This window comes from Suncus etruscus, chromosome X (genome assembly GCF_024139225.1).
Source record: "Suncus etruscus isolate mSunEtr1 chromosome X, mSunEtr1.pri.cur, whole genome shotgun sequence".
Classification (NCBI taxonomy): domain Eukaryota; kingdom Metazoa; phylum Chordata; class Mammalia; order Eulipotyphla; family Soricidae; genus Suncus; species Suncus etruscus.
The window spans coordinates 3,955,714-3,980,586 of NC_064868.1; the positions used below are offsets into that span (position 1 = coordinate 3,955,714).

At 40.8% G+C, this 24,873-nt stretch overlaps 1 protein-coding gene across 2 annotated transcripts in view; it reads right to left on the reverse strand.

The window, feature by feature from the left end:
• PHEX (phosphate regulating endopeptidase X-linked) overlaps positions 1-24,873 on the reverse strand; it is a 235,341-nt gene that overhangs the window by 197,631 nt on the left and 12,837 nt on the right. For both annotated transcript variants that reach the window (XM_049767418.1, XM_049767420.1), the window contains exon 3: positions 20,019-20,180. In XM_049767418.1, coding sequence (XP_049623375.1) covers positions 20,019-20,180 — 162 coding nt within the window. The remainder of the gene's footprint in view (positions 1-20,018; positions 20,181-24,873) is intronic.

Here is a 24,873-nt window from a genome sequence, read left to right on the forward strand (position 1 = left end):
GGTGATAGAGGTAAAGTGTCTGCCTTGCAAGCGCTAGCCAAGGAAGGACCACAGTTCGATTCCCCGGCGTCCCATATGGTCCCCCCAAGCCAGGGGCAATTTCTGAGCGCTTAGTCAGGAGTAACCCCTGAGCATCAAACGGGTGTGGCCCCCAAAACCAAAAAAAATATATAATATAAATAAATTTTTTTTGGTTTTTATACCCATCAATACTCATGGTTTATTCTTGGCTTTTACAGTCAGGAATTAATCTTGATGGTGCTGGGGGGACCCTATGGGATGCCAGAGATTGAGCCCAAGTCAGCCAAGTGAAGGCAAACATCCTACCTGCTGGACTATAACTCTGGCCCTAAATTAAATTTATAACAGAGTTATTTAATAGCCTGGCATTATAATAAAGTCTTTCCATATAATATTTTAAGTCATAAAAGTACCTTGCCTGATTAGATAATTTATAGTTCAGTAATCCAAGGTAAGATCTGTGCTAAATTTAGAGTCAGCAGAATCCATCGTCAGTGTTTTTCTATAATAAGAACTCTAATTATAGCCTTAACTATCTCCTATATTAACCATTTTAACATTTTAAGGAAAAGGAGTGAGGCTTGAGAACCCTATATGGGTCTTATCTGAGCAGTCCTGAGTGAGACATTCAAGGACCCACTGGTGATAGCTGGTGACAGTCCTTTATTACACACCAGCTCTCTGGGAGCTGTATCTTGTATGACCTCCATGAACATGCCATCGACCCTCAGGGGCAAGTATCAACACCCCATTCTACACATAAGAAAATTGGAAACACTTGGTCAAGAAATATTAGGTAGTAAAAACAGACCTGGAACTGCCCCAGGACTCTGCTCTCTGCTCATCTAACTTTAATCGATGCAAAAATATTCAAATATCCACATACTCTTTATTATATGAGAATCAAGTGCTAAGAAGCCAAACAAGAGGAACCAATTCCTTCCTGAGATTTTGTGACAGCACACTTCATTCTCACTGAACGACACATCTTCCTGAGTTAGAGAATGTTTTGGTCAGTGAAGTCACACTGTGTTGAATTATCTACCTCCACCCCGTTCTCTTTGTCACAGTATTTGTAGTGACACAAATCTATGATGCCTTGCCAGAAATGGGAAGCCTGGTGCTCATAGACCAAAACTAAGGTAGTTGGTTCCTGAGGCTTGACTTTATTGTCTGAGCTCACCTAAACCAGAGCTTTCAACTTGCGTGCTCCTCAGAATCAAGTCTGGGGCTCCTTCAACAATGTGGCCTCCTTTCTGCAGAGCAGTTGATTGTTTGTTATGGGTACAGCTGAGGAGTTTGTATTTCGAATGCATTTTCAGGAAATGCCAATGCGGCAGGCCCAGAGAACCTTTGAGAACCATTGGTTTAAGCCCACAACAATTCCCAGTCCTCCTCTACAGCTCCCTCATTATTGAGGCAGAGCTGACAATATTCATCAGTTTGTCTGGATATATGGGATCCTAATCTAGACCTCCCCTTCTTTTCACCCCACCAAAGACAAGAAGCTTTTGTCTTTTGCTGATTTCCTCGCTCCCAGCACCATTTTATTTCCGTTTCAACACTATTCACAAAGAGCACTACTTTCTTTTGTTCTGTAGCATCTCCATGCCTTTGCAGACCACCAGAGGATCATTTGGATCAAAGTTGGCTCTTCTGGACAGATAGCATAATGGGTAGGGCATTTGCCTTGCATGCAGCTGAGCAGGTTTGATCCCCAGCATCCCATACAGTCCCCCAAACCTGCCAGGAGTAACGTTTTTTATATCTTTATTTAAGCACCATGGTAGGAGTGTATCTTTTTTAATCACCGCAGTAGAAGTAACATCTGAGCACAGAGCCAGAGTAACCCGAGTGCCACTGTGTGTGGCCCAAAACACAAAATAAAAAAAATAAAAATAAACCAAATTTGGCTCCTCAGTTCTGCCACAGCCTGCCCCACTATTAAAAAAAGTCCTTTCTCAAAGGTGCATTGCAAGATGAGTTTGAAGTGGGGGGGGGTAAGTAGTACTATGCCAGGAAGATTTGCAAAGTGAGAAAAATAACCCAGGACTATATTTGAACTCCAGCTTATACCACACCCTAACGGGAATAAAAGAGGGATAAATACTGCATCTCTGTCATCCTAAAACTCTGAGTCCCAGACTTCACAATTCCTCCCTCATGTATGAAAGTGACATCCAAACACTGTAAGCATAGGTTTAAGAAACCACTTCCCAAATAACCCTTGTTTTCCCTCCCACATTCCCTGAGGAGCTAAGAGTAGCACAGATTCTATTTCTAGCTGTTCAAACCAGAGGGTGGTCAGGAGGAGAATGACAGAGAGGGTTTAAAGCTGAGTTCTTTCTCCTTCCAGAATCCTCTTCTCCCAGGAGGACCCCAAAGTAGAAAAGAATTATAGGAAAATTGATCAATTCCCATGACCAAGAGTTGCTGCTCACAGATTCTGTGGTAGGCATTTAGCCAAGTTTCTTTCTCTTTGGGAGGCTAAGAAATGAGGGTCTACAGACTTCACATGCAGAGAGATGGCTACCCACTAATACCTGGGGCTTTTTGAGAATACACTGTGTGGAGCACAAGCCTTAAGACAAACCAGCACAATAGAACCTTTTGAATAGATCATCACACACAGGCCACTGGGCTCTGGAAAGACACCTCACTCATCACTTGCCTAATAATATTTTTAGGACCATCAAGCCTATGTGCTCTCCTCTCCCTCCCTGTCTTCCCTTTAACTCTGATCTCTAATCACACTGGGCTTCTTGAATTTCCTCAAAGGTTCTAGCTAGATAGCGTCTCTGCTCATAGAGCTCTTCCGCTGGGTTAAAATTGGAAACATTTGAAATGTTAGACCCATAATCTGTGGGGGACAAATTATATGGCTAGATTGATTTGGGCAAGTGACATAATTTCCTTGACCTTCGCTTCTTCGGATATAGGGCAAAAACAGAAATAAACAATGGTGGTCGACTATAAAAATCAAGTGAGGGCTCATGGAGAAAACAAATGATTTGCTAAAGGAATAAAATTAGTAACAAGAAATGCTCAAGGCTTTGGGAAGAGAATTTATGGGTTCAGAGTGGACATCTGTTAGAAAAAGTAGTTCAATTTGGGATTTAGTGTGAATGTCCACTACAGAAAAATCTCCCGGGTTAGTAGCACAACAGATTCGTAAGTACATGAGCATGAATTTGTGCACGTCTCTTTCACAAACATCAATCCCCAATTTTGCCTTGTCCCTTTGTAACTGTTGTTTATACTAAAGTTACCTTCACATTTTATAAATTAAAAAATCCATGCATGTTCAAAAAGAGGCTCTCAGGATGGAGAGATAGGATAGGGATTAAGGCATTTGTGTTGCATGTGGCTGACCCCAGGTCAATCCCCAAGAAAAGTAGCCCCAGAACCCTGCTGGACGTGGCCTCAAAACCTACATTAATAAGATTAATAAAAAAGACTCTCTCACTGAGCAAATATCAACAATAATGAAGTTTTCCAAATAAACATATCTTGTTTGTGACAAGCTATTATCCTACCAGCATATAATTAATATTCCTGTTATGGGTAGTGTCATTTTACATGGAACATTCCCTTGACACTTTAAAGCAAATAGTCCATCATTACTAATTCATTAAGCTTTCACATAGATGCTATTAATCACAATGAACTAATGTGGTATTAATGGGTAGGTTATTAATCTGCAATTACATGCAGATTTCCTAATACAGTCAAGTTGCCCAAGTTTTTGGATGAAGGCAAAGGAAAACAAAATGAGTAAGTCTTTTCAAAAACAAATCAAGGGGAAGAAATCTCTGTGTGTGTGCCATAAAGGAAGGCATTCAGATAGCTGGTTTCCTTTATTAATCCTAAAATATCTGCATTTAACCAATATCATAATATTTGTAATATACAGAATTTCATCAAGATTATCTTTTAAATGGGCATGGAAGTAGAATTTCTACAGCAGCACACTATGTCCTTAGATTGTAGTAAAGCTGGCTACCCAATATGCATACCCCAGTTCAGTGGTCTGGTATCTTCTGAGAATTTTCCAGAATGCAAACTCTCAGGTGCCCTTGCTGATCTGATTCCGAATTTGCATTCTAGCAGGATTCACAGTGACTCTAGTACACACACACATTAAAGCCTGGGGGGATATGCAGCTGGAGGAGGAGGTCACTGGGGAGCCACTGTACATTCCAACCCAGATGTGCTAAGGAGGTAAAATCCCACTGATCATGTTAAATACAAGTAAACAAGATAGTTATGATATAGGGGTGAGCAAATTGAATTATCAGAAATACAATTTAGATAGCATAGATCATCCATTTTTTTCACATCTCAGCATCTCTGAAATTGGAATCTATTTTGAAATGGTTGGCCAGGCACAGTCATGGAGTAGTTGCCATTGTCTGCCTATGATGTCAACTTGATCTAGCAGTTCTCATATTTAGTACTTCAAGTCACTTGGTTCTATAGCTGGTAAATTACCATTTAAGGTGTCTTCAGAAAGATTTTGCTACAATTTGTCAATGAAATGACAACTTACTGCATATCCCCAAAGGCAAGCTTGGAGAAAAATCTCTAAGACAATTAGGAAGTGGGTTTTCAAGAAATGTCAAATCCCTGCTGCTATTGATGAGAAAGGGGGCACTATTTAGTTAGAAAACAAAAATAATGGGCCAGAGAGATAGCACAGTGGTAAAGTATTTGCCTTGCAAGCAGCTGATCCAGGACGGACAGTGGTTCGAATTCCGGCATCTCATATGGTCCCCCGTGCCTGCCAGGAGCAATTTCTGAGTACAGAACCAGGAGTAAACCCTGAGTGCCACTGGGTGTGACCCAAAAACCAGAAAATGAAAACATTGATGATCTGAAATTAAAAAGACTCTTTGACAGCTGGGAATGGGGCTCAGTAGTAAATGAGACCTGGGTTTAGTCCCTGGCAATGGAAAAATATGTTGAAATTTTAGGAATACTTTCAACAATTTCAGTTTTTGCATTTTCCTGTTTAGTGAATGCAAAAGAGACATGCAAGATAAAAATTTTAAAAAGAAAAGGTTTATTTCAAATGTGAACATAAAAATTCCAAGTGATAAAGAAGCAGGGTGCAATAGCACCGACTTTCTTTGATTTTTATTAAATAATAGCACTTTTCCAGTTGACGTTTTGGGCATTGAGGCCACACCTAGCTGTGCTCAAGGTTTATTCCTGGAAGTTCACTCAAGGATCAGCCCTGGCAGAGCACAGTGGACTATATGTGGTGCTGGAGACTGAACTCAGTTGAGCGCTATACAACTGCTCCAGCCACTGCCAGTTGACGTTTTTATTCAATAAAATATGGTATTAATTTTGTGAAGGCTCTGGGAGACTCACAGTGTTTGCATTCTTTGGCTTAATTCTAAGTCAAATAAATATAACCCCAAAATTGCATATTAACTAGAGCCTCACCACTATAAAAGAACCAGTATTTTTCATTCTGGGAAATAATAAATGTGTCCAGAATATTAAAGCCACACTTGGATTTAAATAAAAGAAGGCAAAACAAAAAACGAGTCCAACAGACTCCAAAAGCATTTTCAGGACAACTGAACCTCCAGATGACATGAGTCATTTTCATTCCTAAATCTTGGGTTTCACATACAGTGTGGTCTCAGGGGCAGAAATCCAAGCTGGGCCGAGCGGAAAGGCTGCATGAGGCCTCCAGTGAAGACAGCTTGGGGGTCCTGCCGCCTGCAGACCTCAGGACCAGCCACAAATGCCTCCTTTCCACACCCAATACTGCCCACGGTTTCCCCACACAAACATGCTTTATCCTGGCAATGAGCAGCAGCTTCCAAACCTCAGCTTCCTCTCTCCACCTCACCAAGACTCCATGCTGACACCAGGCCCAGCGAGCTCAGTTCAAATAATAGAAGCTATGTTTGCATTTACTGGCACTAGTGCACACCCCAACATCTATGCAAATGGGGGAGCCAAAGAGTCGGTTATTTTCTTACATTATTCTGGGACTGGGCAAAAACACTTGGAAATAGGATATACTGGGGATGTGTTTGAATGGTAGAGATTTGGCCTTGCCTGTTGGAGGCATAACTTTGTTTATTTGTTTCAAGGGGTGCTATACCCAGCAATGCTCAGGGCTTATTCCTTGCTCTTTGCTCAGGGGTCACTCATGGTGGGCTTGGAAAACCATATGGGGTGCCAGCAATCAAACCCAGGACAGCCACATGCCAAGCAAGTACCCTCTCTATTGTACTATCACTCCAGCCCCATGGAGTCTCCAGTTTCTTGTTTGTTTTTGGCTACATCTGTTGATGCTCAGGAGTCACTTCTGGTTCTGCTCTCAAAAATTACTTCTGACAGTGTTTGAATGTGTATCATACAAGGATTAAATACAGGTCAGCCAAGGGCAAGTGCAAAGCGTGTGTGTGTGTGTGTGTGTGTGTGTGTGTGTGTGTGTGTGTGTGTGTGTGTGTGTGTGTGTGTGTGTGTGGTGTGTGTGTGTGTTACCACTTCAGCCCCCAGGTGGTTTCAACCTTAGAATCAGCACTGAAAGAAATGGGGCCAGGGAGGTGGGCTTAAATACTTTCTTTGCATATGAGAGGCGCGGGTTAAATCCCTGGCATTGCAGTTTGCCAAATACCACTGGGAGTGGGGGGAAGAAAAGGAAAGGAAAGTAGAATTGGGAAGTACAAAATAAGAAAAATTAAGAACTGAGGACATCTGAGCTGCAAAGTGCTAGGCCCAGATTTCAAACACCTGCACCTCATGAACCAACTCCAGTACCACCACACAGAGCCCAAGAGGTCGCCAAGCAGCACCAGGAAGGCCTCATGGTTCTTGGCACAGCAAGGCAAGAACAGTTCAGGCAATTGTCTGCGACTAGGTTTTATGTGCCCCGAGTACTGCTTTGAAACACTCCCCTTTAACAAACTAGCTAAGACACTGTTCAACATTCTTTAATAATAACAAAGAGTGATGATGTTAATGGCTCTTCTTTCAGAAAACTCCCAGAAAGTTTTCCTGAAACTTCTCACATTGAGCAAGGTCATTGCCCTCAAAAAAGGTTCATAAGGGCCCATAGAGATAGCACAGTGGCACTTGCTTGCAAGCAGCCGACCCAGAACCTAAGGTGGTTGATTCGAATCCCGGCGTCCCGTACGGTCCCCTGTGCCTGTCAGGAGCTATTTATGAGCAAATAGCCAGGAGTAACCCCTGAGCACTGCCGGGTGTGGCCCAAAAAAAAAAAAACAAAGAAAAGGGGGGGTTCACAAACTGGGCTTCTAATTAGAATTGCAGTGTGTAAAGGACAAAAAATATACAAGTTCAGGCTACATCCAAGACCAAAGTCATCAGAACATCTGAGAGTGAAAGCCAGGCATCTGTACCTTGCAAGCTCTCCTATGATTTAACAGCACCAGGAAAAATACAGACTCTCTGCTCTAGAACTATCTGATCCAAATACTGGATCCACACACGGATCTTGAGCCTGGAGTGTGACCAATCGATAACAAGAGGAAATACATATGTACGCTACAAGCCAATGGCAAAGATTTTGTGGGAAAGAATGTCAAATGTCATGTGAACAAATGTTTTATATTAATTCCATGAAATGACATTCGGTATATAATGAGTTAGCCAATACAGAAGTTCACTTATTTCTTTTGGCACTTCTGCTGAGTGTCACTGCTCACAGAGGTGCTTTTGCTGGTAACCAGTTGTGTGAACAGGACCAAAGGACATAACTCCTTTAGCCCTTAATTTGCACAACTGCAAAATAAAATGATACTACATCTTAGTCTTCGGGGCTTTTATCAGCTATGAAGGGTCCAATGCTCTGAATACTTTTTCTCCCTTCACTTTTCTGTTGTTATTATGATGACCAATGGGGTATCACACATACTTGGTTCAGGTGTTGGAGCTCACTAGTGGTCACAACCTTTGAGGTGCGGTGGTTGCCTGCTATTTGCAGTTTCCACATTGGATTACTTTTGGTGCTCACTCACGCCTGACTGAGCACTGGAGATCACACACTCTGTCCCAGCCAAATGTCCCTGACAGCAGAGCTTCTGGGTTCATGAACTGAGCTCAGTAAACATGGGTGGCACTGGAGATTGAGCTCAAGGCCTCAAGCTGGAGATGCTTTGGCCACTGTACCATTTCCTGGACCTCCAAATCATATGAATTCTAATCCTAGCTCCATCAGTAATTAGCTGTAATGACCTGATGCTTCTGTTTCCTCATCTACAAATGGTATGTAAATCGTACATATTAAAGGCTTGTTGTATTCAAGAGTGCAACAAGGGACCAGAGAGATAGTACAGTGAGTTAGACACTTGCCTTGCAAACAGCTATCCCAGGTTCAATCCCTGGCATCCCCTAGCATCCCATATGATCTCCCAAGCACTGTCAGGAGTGATTCTCAAGTGCAAAGCTAAGAATAACAACTACAACTGACCCAGTGTGGTCCAAAAACAAAACAAAACAAGAGTGTAACAAATGGTAAATAAGGGAATAAAGGTATTTTTTAATTGTGACCAAAGTGCATTACAAATCTTTCACTGTATCATTTATGGTATATGGTGACAATGAATGAAGGGCATTACCACCACCAGTGCTGTCCTCTCTCCACCCCTGTTCCCAGCATGTATCCTATCTCTCACTCTGTTACCCCCCCCCCCCAGAATGCTAGTGTAACTGGTCTCCACTTTACAGCTTGTTGTAGATTGAGCATCCATTCCACCGTCATTGAAGATAAAAAGGATAAGAAAAAAGGAGAAAAAATTTTGGTAACAACTACCAAAAAAAGAGAGAGGAAAAACAATGGAAGAAAAAAGAAAAAAATGCACCCGGCAAATAAAAATAAAAATAAATCACCAAATAATAACCACAAGAGTGAAAAAGAAAGAGAAAAGTGGAAGAAAAAAGAGAAGGAAAATAAAGTAAAAAACTAACAAATCAAAACAAAACAAGAAAATGTAGGGGTGCTGGAGTAGCAGGGTTTGGCTTTCCCACCACTTTTTTTTTTGCATAGGCACAGTAAGCATTGGGGAAGAAAGGGAATTCCCGTGGCCTAAGAGATTCAGGGTTTCTCCATTCTTGAAGCATATCATCATGGGATCAACCCCTGGCTCCATATATACTCATTACCCCATCCCAAAGGCTTTTTTATGGTGCCAGAAACTTTCCTCTCAGTTGTGTGTGAGAAAATGAAGCCACTGTAGCTAGAGATCTTGGTATTTGCGCAGGTCATAGGTCAGGGTCTAGGATAGAGTCTTTATGGTTCTAGAGGTTCCTATCCATCACTGTTGTTGTGTTCAGTCTTCTGTAACACTTGCTCCCTGTTTTCATTCAGTCCCTAAGCCGAAACCTAGGATATTATGGATCCGAAGGATCTGCTCAGCCTCTGTTGTCCAGGTTGAGCCTCTGCAATAAGACATCTTGTTGTTATTGTTGTTGTTGTTGTTGTTGTTGTTGTTGGAGTTCTGGGCTACAGCACTCGGCAGCGCTCGGGGACCACTCCTGGTTCTACACTCAGAAATCACTCCTGGCATGCTCAGGGGACCATACCACCATCCTTCTGCATGCAAGGCAAACTCCTTACCTCCATGCTATCTCTCCGGCCCCAATAGGGTATTCTTAAGCTAGCTCACCTATGTAAGGTGCCTGCCCTACTAGCTCCTTATCTGTGTGATGGAATCTTACCAATGTTTCTGGAACATGGTAAAGCCTCACTTCACAGTACTATGTCAAAATGGCCACTCTTAGTCATACATAAAAGGGAAATGGGGATTTTTGTTTCATGGAATACTTTTTTTAAATGATATAATTTTTCTGGCGGAGCGTGGCAAACCATATGGGGTGCCAGGGATTGAACTTGGGTCAGCCATGTGGAAGGCAAATACCCTATCCTCTGTGTTATCACTTCAGCCTCAGAAATGGGGATTTTAACCAAATGCATATGGCAACTATAAAGTTCACAAAAATAAGATTCACTGTAAATGGGTGTTCTTTTAATAGCTGAAATCCAACTACAAATATGTTTGTAATCGTGGTGCTTAAAAAAGATATTACTTTTGGAGCCGGAGCAGTGACACAAGCGATAAGGCATTGCCTTGCCTGCGCTAGCCTAGGACAGACCATGGTTCGATCCCCTGGCATCCCATATGGTCCCCAAGCCAGGAGCATTTCTGAGCGCATAGCCAGGAGTAACCTCTGAGCATCACCGGGTGTGCCCCCCCAAAAAAGTATTAGTTTTAAAAAAGTATTCCATGAAAAAAAAGTATTCCATGAAAAAATTCTAAATGGTGAAGAAAGTAATGGAACTTTCAGTGGTAAGTGTAATATAGTATTCATGCGTGTTGATTTTTAATGAAGCACACCTAAAATTTGTATACTGCTATACTGCTTTCATTCTTTTAAAAGAAAAGATAACAGAGTCATGGTCCAAGATTCCTAGGTTTCCTTAAGGTGATAATTTGCAGTAGGCGCTATTAAAAATAAAATCTATGACTAAAAAAACTAAGATGGTCTGTGGAGGTACTCTCAAGAGAGAGCTTAGAAACACTCTTGCATGCAACCCACTTTACATTTTCCTATCTCCCAAGTTTTGGGTTCACCAATCCAGATAAAAGGTAGTGATTGAGCCATGTCTATGGGGAAGCTTACAAAGTCCAGGACATGAGATGTATCTACCCTGTGGCCCCATCAGATTGACCCCTGGAAGTACCTGTACAATAAACCCTGTCTTCTCTATTCCATTATTATTTTGGTTTCTGGCAAGTAAGGACAGGAACACATGGTAACTTGGAGGAGCTTCAGTAATCCCTACCACTGAAAATCACATGGACACGCCTCAGAATGATTACCAACAAAGCCAGCTAGATTTTACTATTCTTTCCAAATAGTCATCCTTTGGGAGGAAGTGGCTTTTCAAAAATATGTGTGCCTTCTTAACAACTGTACCGTCAAATACACGTCTACACCCCCAACCATGCAAAACAGTGTGGGCCTGGCCACAGACTGGTGGAGAAGTGTCATGGTGGGCGGATGTATGTCTTTCTCTGGATGTGCATATCCTGTGTCATTAGTCATGTCAAAGAACTTATATTTAGTAAAAAGAACCTAAATTTAGGTGACAGTCTTCTGAAGTAAAGTTATTCTTTCCTCTTTCAATGTTCAAGCTAACTCACAGGAAACTTTTCATAACATGCTGCAATATTTACACTACTAAAATTTGCTTTTCCACTTTTTTTAAGTCAATATTCCCATGCATAGCATTTTCACACTGTCATACTTCCATTCCAGTAACCTCAGCATTCTTAGCCACAAATCACAAATCTCACAAATGGATTGCGACATCCTTTACCCACCCATTTCAATCCTGGCATCTCTGACAGCTTTTTTCTTTCCTTCCTGCCAACAAAGCCAAGTTGTATTGACTCAGTTTTCTCTTTGGGCCTTCCCTCACAGCTCACTCATCTCCAGATTTATAGTCCTCCCTCACCTTCCCCTGCCAAGTTTAACCAAAAATCACTGACCTCAAGTTCATATGACCAGTGAGCTCCTTCAGATGCCATATAATGTATACTTAGGAATAAAGACTGTACTTGATATTTTTCTATTTTCAATCATTTGCAACACTGGTAAAAATGTTAAACTACATCTTGACCTAAGCTTTATCACCTCAGTTTGACATTGACCCTAAACTCTCTGCTTTCATAAGTCATGTGGCAACCTAGTAATTTCATCTAGCAATTTTGTTATTTCATGGCATAGGTAATCCTACAAAGTTTGGCATTGGCACAAATCTCTAAACACAAGTCTCTGATTTCATCTAATATCCTTTTAAACAGAAATTAACTGTAGGTAATGTTCTCATTACCAAAGATTCTAAACAGGATATGTTAAGAGACTTCTGCAGAAATGGACCCATGAGTCATGTCATAGCCAACTCTGCTCAGAATGTCTGCAACAAAGTCTTGCATTTCCTTCTAACTATATTTTCTTGAAGTCTACCCAGCAATACTTTCATAGGCAGGGGGTGTCTTATTTTGTGTGTGTGCATACATTGCTTAGACAGTCTCTTAAAATCTATAAGCCAAAGAATAATGTCTTTAGTTATTAAACAAATTTAGGACAAAAAAAACTGTAAGGTATTTATTTACCTTGCTTCTGACTGAACTGGAATGGATCAATCCCTGTCACTGAGCACCAGAGTGATGCCAGAGCATGGGACCAGGAATACGCCCTAAAAATTATTGGGCATGGCTCAAAAGCAAAACCCCATATGTTTATCATGGAAACCTGGTCCTGAAGTGACAGTACAGTAGATAGTTGGCCTTGCAGGAAGATAACCCAGGTTTGATCCCACGCACCCCATTGGGCCCACAAGCCCACCAGGAGTGATCCCTGAGCACAAAGCCAAAAGTAAGCCCTGACCACTGAGGGCTGTGACCCAACAACCAAAAGATACAATGGAAATCAGTTATCTGAAAGTAAATGAAACAGCCATTTAACTATTTGGCCTCATAATGTCTGTGCTACTTCATCAACTGATTAAATAACATCTAGCACTGGGCCAATGACTTTGAATTAGTGATGTTTTGAATTAGTGATGTCTATAGACCAGGGGTCTCAAACTCGCGGCCTACAGGCCGTTTGCAGCCCTCCGTACAACATTTTCTGGCCCGCGGCCGGCCTTCAAATATTGCAGTATTTGCGATTATTCGCTTACCGAATAATCGCAATAAAAACCGCATTAGTAAGAAAAAATTGCATTAAACATTCACATACCCCGAGCAGTTCTGTTCAGGGTATGCAAATGTTTAATGCGGTTTTTTGTGATTTTTTCTCACTAATGCCGTTTTTTATTGGGAATATTCGGTAAGCGAAATTCCTTATGCGGCCCTGCCTCACCCCGACTTTGCCTCCTACGGCCCCCAGGTAAATTGAGTTTGAGACCCCTGCTATAGACAGTCTACTTCCAGATATCTATAGTAAGATTGCAATATAACAATGATTCCCCTTGGAAACAATGTCACAAGATTGTACCTGCTAATAGTACCAGGGTTTGATGCCTTCATTCTTAACTAAAGGGCGAAATGTTCTAAGAGTGTTAAGTGAAAATCGGGCCGGAGAGATAGCATGGAGGTAAGGCGTTTGCCTTTCATGCAGAAGGTCATTGGTTCGAATCCCGGCATCCCATATGGTCCCCCAAGCCTGCCAGGAGCGATTTCTGAGCATAGAGCCAGGAGTGAACCCTGAGCACTGCTGGGTGTGACAAGAAGAAAGAAGAAAAGAAGGAAGGAGGGGGAGGAAGTGGAGGGGGAAGGGGAGGGGGAGGAGGAGGAGGAGGAAGAAGGAAGAAGAAGGAGGAGGAGGAGGAGGAGGAGGAAGAGGAGGAAGAGGAGGAGGAGGAAGAAGAGGAGGAGGAGGAGGAGGAGGAGGAAGAGGAGGAGGAGGAGGAGGAGGAGGAGAGGGAGAAGAAGAAGAAGAAGAAGAAGAAGAAGAAGAAGAAGAAGAAGAAGAAGAAGAAGAAGAAGAAGAAGAAGAAGAAGAAGAAGAAGAAGAAGAAGAAGAAGAAGAAGAAGAAGAAGAAGAAGAAGAAGAAGAAGAAGAAGAAGAAGAAGAAGAAGAAGAAGAAGAAGAAGAAGAAGAAGAAGAAGAAGAAGAAGAAGAAGAAGAAGAAGAAGAAGAAGAAGAAGAAGAAGAAGAAGAAGAAGAAGAAGAAGAAGAAGAAGAAGAAGAAGAAGAAGAAGAAGAAGAAGAAGAAGAAGAAGAAGAAGAAGAAGAAGAAGAAGAAGAAGAAGATAAGCTGCATTTTATCCCAAATCAAGTCCCTAAATTCTATCAACAACTCTTTTAAGGGTCTATATTCCTATGGTAAAAAATTTTTAAGGAGGCTGGAAAGATAGTACATAAGGAAAGGTACTGGCTTGTGGCTGGGGCTGTAGTAGCCATGACCTAGGTTTGACTCCCTGGCAACAGATATGCCCTACCCAGTATACTATTGCTCCAGCCATGGGTGTGAGATTTTTAAGTGGCATCTAGACAGGCCCTAATTCCAGGTCGAGACCAACTTACGATAAAAATTTTCCATACAATGTTCAATGTCCATTTCTTTGCCTCTCTTTTCCTGTAGGGGGATTCAAAAATCAATGTTTACCCAAAGAATATGTTGTCTGACCTACAACATTATCCAAACCATCCATCCAGGATGTGAGGTCATAACCAAGGACTGGCAGTTAAAGCTGGAATGTAATGGAATATCCTGACCTACCATTTTTGCCCCTAGATTATCCTCTTTAAAATCAGTTTCCATATTTATAGTCATGGTGGCATTCTGCAGAGGGGAATGGTCTGTATTTGAAGAACAAATTATTTACTTTAATATTGAAGTTAAAGTTTTCTCACCAATTAAACTTGTAGTATTTATTTGGTTTGAAAAACCGTATTTCTCTTTATTGAGGAGTAATTCTTGGGGCCACACCCAAAGGGACTCAGGGGCCATTCCTGGCCCTGGAATCAGGATCTAAACAAGGGTTGCTGCATGCCAGTCTAGAGACTTCTGTCTGGTACTATCTCCGAGGCCTGGCAACAAACATTACTTAATGAATGAGGTTTTCTATAACTGGTGAAAACAATCAAAGCCAATAGCTATATGAATATTAGTTTTTAAAATGATTCCCCTCAAATTAACAGCAATAAAAGGAAAATGCCATGTGAAAGTCATTCAACACTTCCCACTGAATTCAAATAGCTGCACGTGGAGCGTTGTTTATTGCCACATAGTAAGTGGGAGAGTCTCTGTTACTTTTCCAGAACTCAAACTCAAACAGCAAATCACTTTGCTTGTATCTCACCAGGAAGTCTTGGGGCCTGACAAAGGGTTCAGGCCACTGTCACTGTACCTCTGCCTGCCCTGTCTTTCTGAGGCCTGGAATATGAACAAAGAACTGACAGTGGTGACCTTTCCTTCCCATCAGGAGTAAATTCAGGTTGCATCTCAGGACTCTAGGACAGTAAGCAAAATGGGAGACAAACGAATCGAGAAAGCCACCCCTGTCTACTGGCCCCCCCATACAGTACCATTACACCCAGACACTCACAGAGAGTACTTCTTTCTCTGAGTACAATAGGTCAGGTAACAGGTTTGGGCTGAGTCAATATGAAGACAATGAACAAGGTTCTGCTCCTCATATCTCAGAGAGTGGGTGAGAGGTAACAGACAGAATAAGAAAAATAAGCAATATAAGCACTCTATGAAGGATGGCTATGAGAACCACAGAAGACACTTACTGAATAGAAGATACAACAGAATGGGACATTAAAACTTTTTAAGTTTCTTTTTAGTTTTAATAGAAATATTAGCTTTCAATAATATTAAAGTTGATATATTTTAGTTGTGGAGTACCACTCCAAACCTTCCACCAGTGATAAATATGTTCTCTGACTCTTCTCTATCACCAAAATAACATATTACCATATTTGCCGGTGTATAAGACGACTGGGCGTATATGACAACCCCCTAATTTTGCAGTTAAAACATAGGTTTAGGCCTATATTCACTGTATCAGACAGAACGCTCCTGTGCAGCATGTGCTGCATGTGTTCCTGTGCTCATGTACCACAGTGAGCCAATCACAACAAGCAAAGGTTCAAAGGTTATGCTTTAGACTTCCTCTCTGACTCTGGCCAATCTAAGCAGGCTTTTTGCAGTGTAGATTCGGGTCCAGAACATTGTCTAATTTGCATGCATCAAAAGCCTGCTTGGATTGGTTGAGTTAGAGAGGCGATCCGAGCAGCCTTGCTGTGATTGGTGCAGGATCAAGTTGGAAAATTCGTTTTGTGGCAATATTCAGGCAATTTTCTTTTAGCGGCATATTGAAATATTTTTCGGGATATACTCGGCATCTAAGACGACCCCCGATTTTCGGTTGACTTTTTTTTTGTTTCAAAAGTCGTCTTATATGCCGGAAAATACAGTAAATGTGCTTATCTTATACTAACTTTTTAATAATTTGAATATCCTATGCATAGGGCTAGGGAGATAATACAGTGAGCAGGGTGTTTGCCGTGCATGTATCCAAACAAAGTTCCACATGCTATGTTTCCCTGAGCACCATCAGGGGTGAGCCCTCATCACAGATTCAGAATTAAGCACTGAGCACTGCTAGATGTGCCCCCCCCTCAAAAAAAAAAGAAAAAGAAAAAACCAGCCAGCATGATCAAAAATGAGAGTAATTGGGGGCCAGAATAATAGTACAGTTGGTAGAGGGTTTACCTTGCATGTAGCCAGCCTAGGTTTGATTTCCAGCATCCCATATGCCTCCAAGCTCACCATCAGTGATTCCTGAGTGCAGAGCCAGGAGTAAGCCCTTAACATACTGTTGTGGCCGCAAAGATAAACAAACAAGAAAAAGAAGAGACCAACAGGGCTGAGTTCTCTCCAAGAATAAAAATTCACCCTCAATGGCTGATTTAGTGCTATACCAACTCCCCAAGTCACTCGCCCACCTACCCCACTGCCCATACATAATTATCCCCATTTTATTTTTCCAGTCTGATATCACTTGATTCAAAGAACTTAATGACTTCAAGTTTCACATTTAGTAGAAGGAAATGATACAATTCACTGTCTTCAACAGTCGTAACTTTCTAATGACCAATTTGACTTTTCAAGAGCTTACCTGAAATTGCCAGCTGTCTATTACCTGCAAAAGATAGTTTGGCTAGAATCACTTAGAGGAGGTTTATTATGGGGGTTAGTTAATTACGAGAACCATTTGAATCTCAGCCAGTAGGTATTTACAAATAACTAAATGATCCACGAATCACAGTCATTCTCTGCTCATTGATGCATGGAATGTTGGGCTAGTACTGTCTGTGCTTGAACATGTTAATCTGCTACATTTCTTTATAAAATGATGCCCAAAAGCACTACTGTATAATAGAGATGAGCTGTCCGTACCTTAAGTCATCTGTCTTTTGCAAGTGTTCTATCTCATTCATTGCCTCATGTTTCACAAGTACTCATTTGCAAAAGTTTCATCTGCTTGTCCAGAAGCAATGCTTGCTGTGTCATCTTCATGGCCATATGAAGACAAATTTGGTAGGTTTGGCAGGAAGGAAAATTTAAGACATTCAGGCACATAACAACATTTAGCTGTTGAAACAAAAAGCCTGTGTCTTAGAAAGAAGAAGAAATAATTGCATTTTCCATGTAGAAATCGAAGTCCTCTATGCCATTTAAAGATGAAATTCGCAAAGTCAGGTTGCTGACTTCAATCAAGGGCAATTTTTCATCAGCCCAGGTCTGTCAAATCAATTTTATTCCACAAATTGGACAGCCGTATCTGTGTGTTCTCTATCAGCTATGAGAAAATGGCACTTTTTTGATTGGTAGAATTTGGCTTTATTTTTTGATGCTCTCTCTTTTTATCAAGGGTGAGGAAAATATCTAGAGTGTATTCAATATTTTTAAAGCACATGATATTTACTAAGAAAAAGACAAAAATAAAAACCTTGAAGTATTTGCTTCATGTTACTCATGAATCTTAGAACTACCTTCAAAATGAAATGGAAAGGCAAAAACATGCCAGAAAGGAACTGAGTGGTTAATAAAATCACATCCTTTAATTCCCACAAACCCTATGAAATGGGTGTTTTTTTCATAAATAGAGATAAGAAAATAAAGATAGGTTAGGCAATTAGTTGGCCAAAAATAACACAAAGAATAAATTAGAAGACAGCAGAAATCAAATCCAGTTCAAAATGTGATGACTAATGGCTTCAAAACATATACTCTGTCTTTTTATGAGGCAAAATATGAAAACAACCTAAATGACAAAACTAGGAATTAAATCCTACTGTATCTATATAAAGCATTCACACAAAGGATGGTGTAATCTATTTTATGAACATGAAAACATGTTAACATGTGAAGAATAATTATTATAAAAATAGAATATATGATCCTTTCATACATACACACACACACACACACATATATATATATATATATATATATATATCAGGGGTGGCGAACACACGACTCTCGAGCCGCATGTGGCTCCCGGCCAAAATGAATGCGGCTCTTTGCTTCTTATCATTATTTTGTCTACTGTGGCTCTTTGCCAACTTTGGATTTTGTTCTGCTGCCTTTGAGGAGGAACTGCACAGGGCAGCGAGCGGGGGGGGGGGGGGGCGGGGGGGGGGCGACGACGACCGTGTGTCACATGTTGTGTCACATTTTGCCATTAGTTCTTAGTGTGGAGGACGCAGCACACCCTCACCATCACTGCAGGACTTTGACCCTCACTCAAAATGGCAAAATGCAATATGTGTTTAATATATTATTGTTAAAATTAGATGCTTTTGTGAGTGTTTGTCTGTTTTGGCAGGTCACTGCGTGGTGTGGCTCTCTGACTTTCACAGTTTAAAATTTTGGCTCTTTGTGTCGAACTTGTTCGCCACCCCAGAATACGTTTGCACTTAAAAGTTGTCACTAGAGGGCGGAGCAATAGCACAGCAGTAAGGCATTTGCCTTGCATGTTGCCAACCTGGGATGGACCTAGGTTCAATCCCCAGCATCCCATATGGTCCCCTGAGCCTGCCAGGAGAGATTTCTGAATGAAGAGCCAGGAGTAACCTTTGAGCACCTCCAGGTATGGCCCAGGAACCAAAAAAAAAAAAAACAGTTATCACTAGGTTGTTACCCCTTCACCAATTCCATATGCTAATCTTACCTGGATGGTCACTCCCACCTACTCCTGTGAGGGTCTGTTGTTTGGGATAGAAGATAATAGAGAGGCTGGGGGAGGAGCAGAGAGAGAGCAGATGCAGGAGGATGGAAGATGAGCAGCAGGGAAGAAGCTGTTTAGCTTAGAAGCCATGTGGCACATGGTTGTTAGGGCCTTGTAATAAAGCTGAATTTCTCGTGAAACTTCATCTGATTGTTTTGGGAATTTCTCTTCTGTCACTCTACAGTCTGCTGGCACCAGGCCTAGCCAAGAAAGGCCTCACCATCCCCACACCAACTCTAGGACCCATTAATTTATATGTAGACAACACTGGGTAGCAGATTTTGAAGTAGGTTTCTTCTTGTTATTTATTTATAATTGATCTACAATAAGCAAAGAGTCCTCAAAGAACATTTTCACCTTTTGTAATGTGTAAACACATATATGTATGCACACATAACCATGTACACATCACACCCATGTGTCTGTGTTGCTAAAGACCATAGAAGAAATCTCCTTGAAGTTAACTTAGACATTATGAAGAATAATATAACAAGCACAAGATCAAAACTGAGGTCAAAAGACAAGTTATCGGGGCCGGAGTGGTGGCACTAGAGGTAAGGCATCTACCTTGCAAGCGCTAGCCTAGGGCAGACCAGAGGTTCAATCCCCCAGCGTCCCATATGGTCCTCCCAAGACAGGAGCGATTTCTGGGCATGTAGCCGGGAGTAATCCCTGAGCGTCAAAGGGTGTGCCCCTCAAAAAAGGACAAGGTATTAAAATAGTTTGTATACTATGAACATGTGGGACACAATGAACAACTTATGAAGTTTACTCTAAAGACAATAGACCAATTAAGTTCATTAAGTACTTAAACATAACACAACAATTAAGTACCAGTTTATGTTTGCTATATTATCAAACATATCAATGAGTATTTATAGGCAATAGTATAGTGGGTAAAGTTCTTACCTTGCACACAGTAAACCTAGGTTTGGTCCTCAGTACTGCATATGGTTCCCTGGGTACTGCCAGGTTTGGCCCCAAAACAACCCTCCCCAAAAAAGACTTGTACTAGGCTTGTTCTAAACTTGGTGAAACTAGAAATCTACCTTCAATCTTTCATTTAAAAACTCTTGGGAATAAAATTAGTCAAGTTAAAATGTATGGTCATGCTTCTAATTCCAAATTATGTGTTTTCTGTCCAATAATGCCCCTGTCAGATAAGATCACCAACCCCTAACAGAAACTTACCTTTCAACTTGAGATCAACATTATGTCTCAGCCACGGATAAACTCCATAGCTTGGCATATCTTCAGGAATTGGATTACTGTTTATCCAGCCATCACAGGCAAACCGGAAGAAATCATCACAGGGGTTCACAGATAGGTTTACTTTATTCAAGATGGAAGCAGCTATTTAGAAAGAAAAATCATAGGATTAATTACAAGAACTGAATAATGTGTACCAGCACTCCCAAATTAAACAACGATTTCCTATCAAGTGGTTCCTGAAGTCTTGGCGCTTTTACATTTTCCCTCAAATGACTCCCAGAATAAAACTCCCAAAATCAACTTTACTATATTAAATTACTACATTTATAATGAATGGGTAAAATTGGCATAATTTTATTGGCTTTTATAGAACTGCTCCTATCATCTATAGGGCACAGGACATGAAGAAATCCAAGTGGTCAATACTTTGCAAAGATACAAGCATCATTTCTTTGCATCCCTCTCTTCCTCCTACAAAGTTACTTTTTCATTCTTCTCTGATCTATTTTCTCAGACTTATATCTGGGGCTGGCCTTGGGACTTGATTGACCAACAAATAGTATGTGAATTTCAAGACAAGACTTTACAAAATATTGCACCTTCCCTTTGAATTGAGTTCGAAGAATACCATTTGAAGTAGCTGCCTGGAAGTGAAGTCACACAGGGAAGAAGTAAGTCAGAACTAAAGGTAGGAGCCATCATGAAACTTCCAAGCCAGTTGACCCTCCAACTTATGATAGCAACATAAATGAGCCAATAAAATATCAAGGGGGGAAACTAACTAAAATCCTCACAAAGCCATGGAACCATGATTTTTCCACCACAATTTTAGACTTTGAGGTTTAGATGACTTGTATCTCAGCAAAAACTATCTGAAACAGACCCCCATGCTTATTAGTACCTTCCTAAGACCTGGAAGGCCATGTTCTTTTTTTTTAAGCCAAACCTGGTGTTGCTCAAGAGTTACCTCTGGCTCTGCACCCAGGAATCATTACTGGTGGTACTCAGGGGACCAGCCATATGGGATGTCAGGGATCAAAGCCTTGTCTATTGCATGCAAGGCAAAACGCTTTACCCACTGTACTATTGCTCCTGACCCCAGTTGTCAATTCTTGAGTCATCTGACATTTAATAACACTCACAGATGAGTGACCCTGAAAGAGATCTCTGTGGCTAGAGGCCACTTAGGTGGAAATTATGGGGGTGTAAAAGGAGAGAACTACAAGACATGACCCCCTCAAAGTCCTTCTAGGGGAGAGATGCTCAGAGTGGGACAAAGTGGGGTGTTCTTTTAAGATACTAGTGCCCCTTTCCCCTACTTGTCTAGTTGTAGGGCAGATTTGAGTATTTGTAAAAGCTAACAGAGAAGCAGTAAGTTCTCCTTTTTTATAAGCTCACACATAATTACCTGTGGAAATAATTAATAGACAGAAAATTTGTGTATCCATGAGCTTTTTGAAAATATCATTATTTACCACATGAGGTTCTAAATCTATTCCAACTCTCATAAATTGCTGGCTACAATCTGAACACAAGTTATGCACCAATTGATTTTTGAAGGCAGCCAATATTTTAATGACTCTGAAGACACGACATTCTGGGTTATTTTCATACTTTAATTAATGCCAGAATACATTTATGTTTGAAGTAATAAAAACCAAATGATTTTTAGCTAAATATGAATAACTTGCCATCCTTGTCACTAAAGTATACTTTTCATATATTTAGACATTGCTATGTATATTTGGTTACATGTGTGTTTCTCTAAGCTTATAACTTATATAAGATAGTTTCCAAGGCTAGACTCTCTAACAATTTTCAACAAATTTTGTCCTTGCCAGTGAACAAAAAATTCATTCAATTGAGTTTCATATACAAACATCCTAGTACTGGAGCAGGAGTGATAGTACAGTGGCCAACCAGGGTTTAATCTCTGGCATCCCATAGGCATTCCTAAGCCCACTAGGAGTAATAACCCTTGAGCACTTCCAGATGTGCCCCCAAAGTACAATAAAACAAACATCCTAAGACTTCAAAACTCCCACAATTTTCAACTCCCCCAGAGAAATCATAGCCAAACATTGGTTTAGAATTTTGATCAATTTATAATTGGCTATTATTTTCCTCTTTCAGAACTAATTCAGATATCCAAACTTCCTGCTGCTATGTTATCATTACTACTTAGCAAGCAAATACACTAGAGGAGCCAAAAAAAAAAAGCTCTTCATTGCAGTTTGTTTTCATAGTTATTCTGGCTGTGCAGCCACAAAACAAATCTGCTATGTGACACCTAGGGAATGAGGCTCAAGAAAGTTCCAGCCCCATTCAATATTGCAAGTCACACCGCGGAACCCTTGCCCGCATTCTTATTCATGTGAGCACAGTGCTTGCTGGCTGCTTGCCCAAGATGTCCCCTACCCACACCTGTCAAATGTGTCCTCTCCCCAAGCTTCTTGAACATTCCTAGAAAAACTGCAAAATCGGCACTGACCTGGGCCCTGCTAGAGAGTTTGGAGAGATGCGGCCTACACACTGATTTGGAAGCAGCCTGCCTAGTAGGGAAAACAAGTCTCAAACTCTCAGCTCATCACTCAGGAATCACAGCCCAGCACAGGGCTGTACATTCTGCAGAACTGGGACTACAACTTGTAAGGGCTGAGTGCTAGCACTAGCACCCCTTGCCCCCTGCTCAGCTCCACCGAGAAAATCCAGACAGGCTTGTTTTAATTGAAGAAATGAAGGGATGAAGAAAACCTGTAAAAGGCCACATCTCCACATCAACAGAACATTGCTAAGTGGTCCCCAGCTAGCTCAAGGTGTGTGTGTGTGTGTGTGTGTGTGTGTGTGTGTGTGTGTGTGTGTGTGTGTGTGTGTGTGTGTGTGTGTGTGTGTGTGTGTGTGTGTTACGGTGGATGTAGAGGCAACCCCATGTTCCAGCCTGAGTTGGGAAGATTAATCAGAGTTCAAGGGACAGGGTGATGGTAATTAATAAAAAAAATGCTACTCATGGCCAGGTATGTGAGACAAAAGTATATGTCTTACATGAGACTTCTAATTTTGAACCTCAAACAATACAAGGACATGGTAAAACAAAGGTAAGCATTGTCAGACATGGGAGCGGGATCAAATTTGAACCAACATGGAACCAAGCTGGAATTCTGGGAGCTTACCCAGCTGATATAACGTCCCTTACCTAATGTCCTCATCTTGAAATTGAGGGTAAAAGAATCCCATAAAATTAAATGAATAAATGCAGGAAATTCTTTAGTGATAGGCAAACTGCCTTAGAAATGTTGCCAGCTAAAATATAGGAGACTTAGTAAAATTTATATTACAGTATTGATGACGACTTTCATAGCATATGGATAAACCCAATGGTGAAGGGGATATATGTCTACAAATAAAAATATTTGTCCCTATACCCGCCATTCAAATGTAACTAAGTGTCCTCTAAATATCTATGTAGATCAATCCGGCAACCACACATAGAAACTTGTACTATTACAATTCCACCATATCAAAAACGATAAAATAAAATTAAATAAAAAACCTTTTGAGATCAGCGGTTTCAGAGCAGCTCAAAGAATTTTAGGTTTTGGAACAACAATAGTGTGTATTCTACAAATTGTATAACAACTCCAACAGGGCCTGGAGAAGTGCCCATGCAACAAAAGTTAATAAAGTCAATAGGGATAAAATAAAATTAAAAATAAATTCAATAGGGCATGCTTTGGGGCAGGGAGGACTGCATTATTGACATAGTGCTTGGGAGCCACACTCAGCAGTGCTCAGAGCCCAATACAGTGCCAGGGCATAACCTTGGGATCCCACATGTAAAGCATGCATTCTACCCTTTAAGCCATTTTTATGGTGTTCAATAGGGAATATATATAGATATTCTCCTAAATTGAATATACAAAATCCAAAACTGCTAAATAGAAGTTAAGATGCAGTTTGGTGCTTAATTGAATCCAATTTGTCAACTAAGATGCGTGACTATCTCTGCTTTGGGGTACAAGACTACGCTTTGTGGAACTAAGTTGCTGCTATCAAAATTGTTATTTTATTTCTTCTTACCACAAATATGATAAATTAAAAAACATTGCTCCCATTTTACTTATGATGAAATGAAAGCTTGTAATTTTTATGTAGCCAGAACATAAAATAATTTTTATGTATTTTATGTGTGGCTTAGAGTTCACTAGATCCTGACATTCATCAGCTTGTCTATCTTTATCCACCATAAGCAGCAGGCCCTTTCCTTGATTCTTTGTAGTATTTCCCCGTTCTGAAATAAAATTAGGAGAGAAGAAAATAGAAAAAGGAGGGAAGAAAAGGACTAAAGAGAGAGAGTTTAGAAATGGCTGGCACCATCTCAGAAAATGTCAAAAGCTCATCAGACATTTCCTTTCTCCTCCTCCCCACCCCACCAATATTTGGAATGAAAACCAGAGTCCCAAACACAAAGGCAAGTGCTCTACCACTGAGCTATATTCCCAAACGCAGATCCCTCTTTTCCCTTTCCCAAGCCTTTCCTTGGCCACAATTCTCCCAGGATACCTACTTCACAAATATTCCACAGAGCCCTGAGAAGAAAGAGACTTGGGTTAGATCACAGAGGATGGTATCTGGAAAAAGAGCAATCAGTATTTTCTTCCAACCTAAGAAAGTCATTCACCAACAAGATAATGATAAACAGGGCAGCAAAGCAAAATACTAGTTGGTAGGAGTTGACATTATCCAATATGATTCTATAAAAATTCTATGTTTGTGTTCTCATGAAGTGACCCTCTGAACAAAGAGCTGTCTACACTCAAACGGAAAAAGTTTGAGT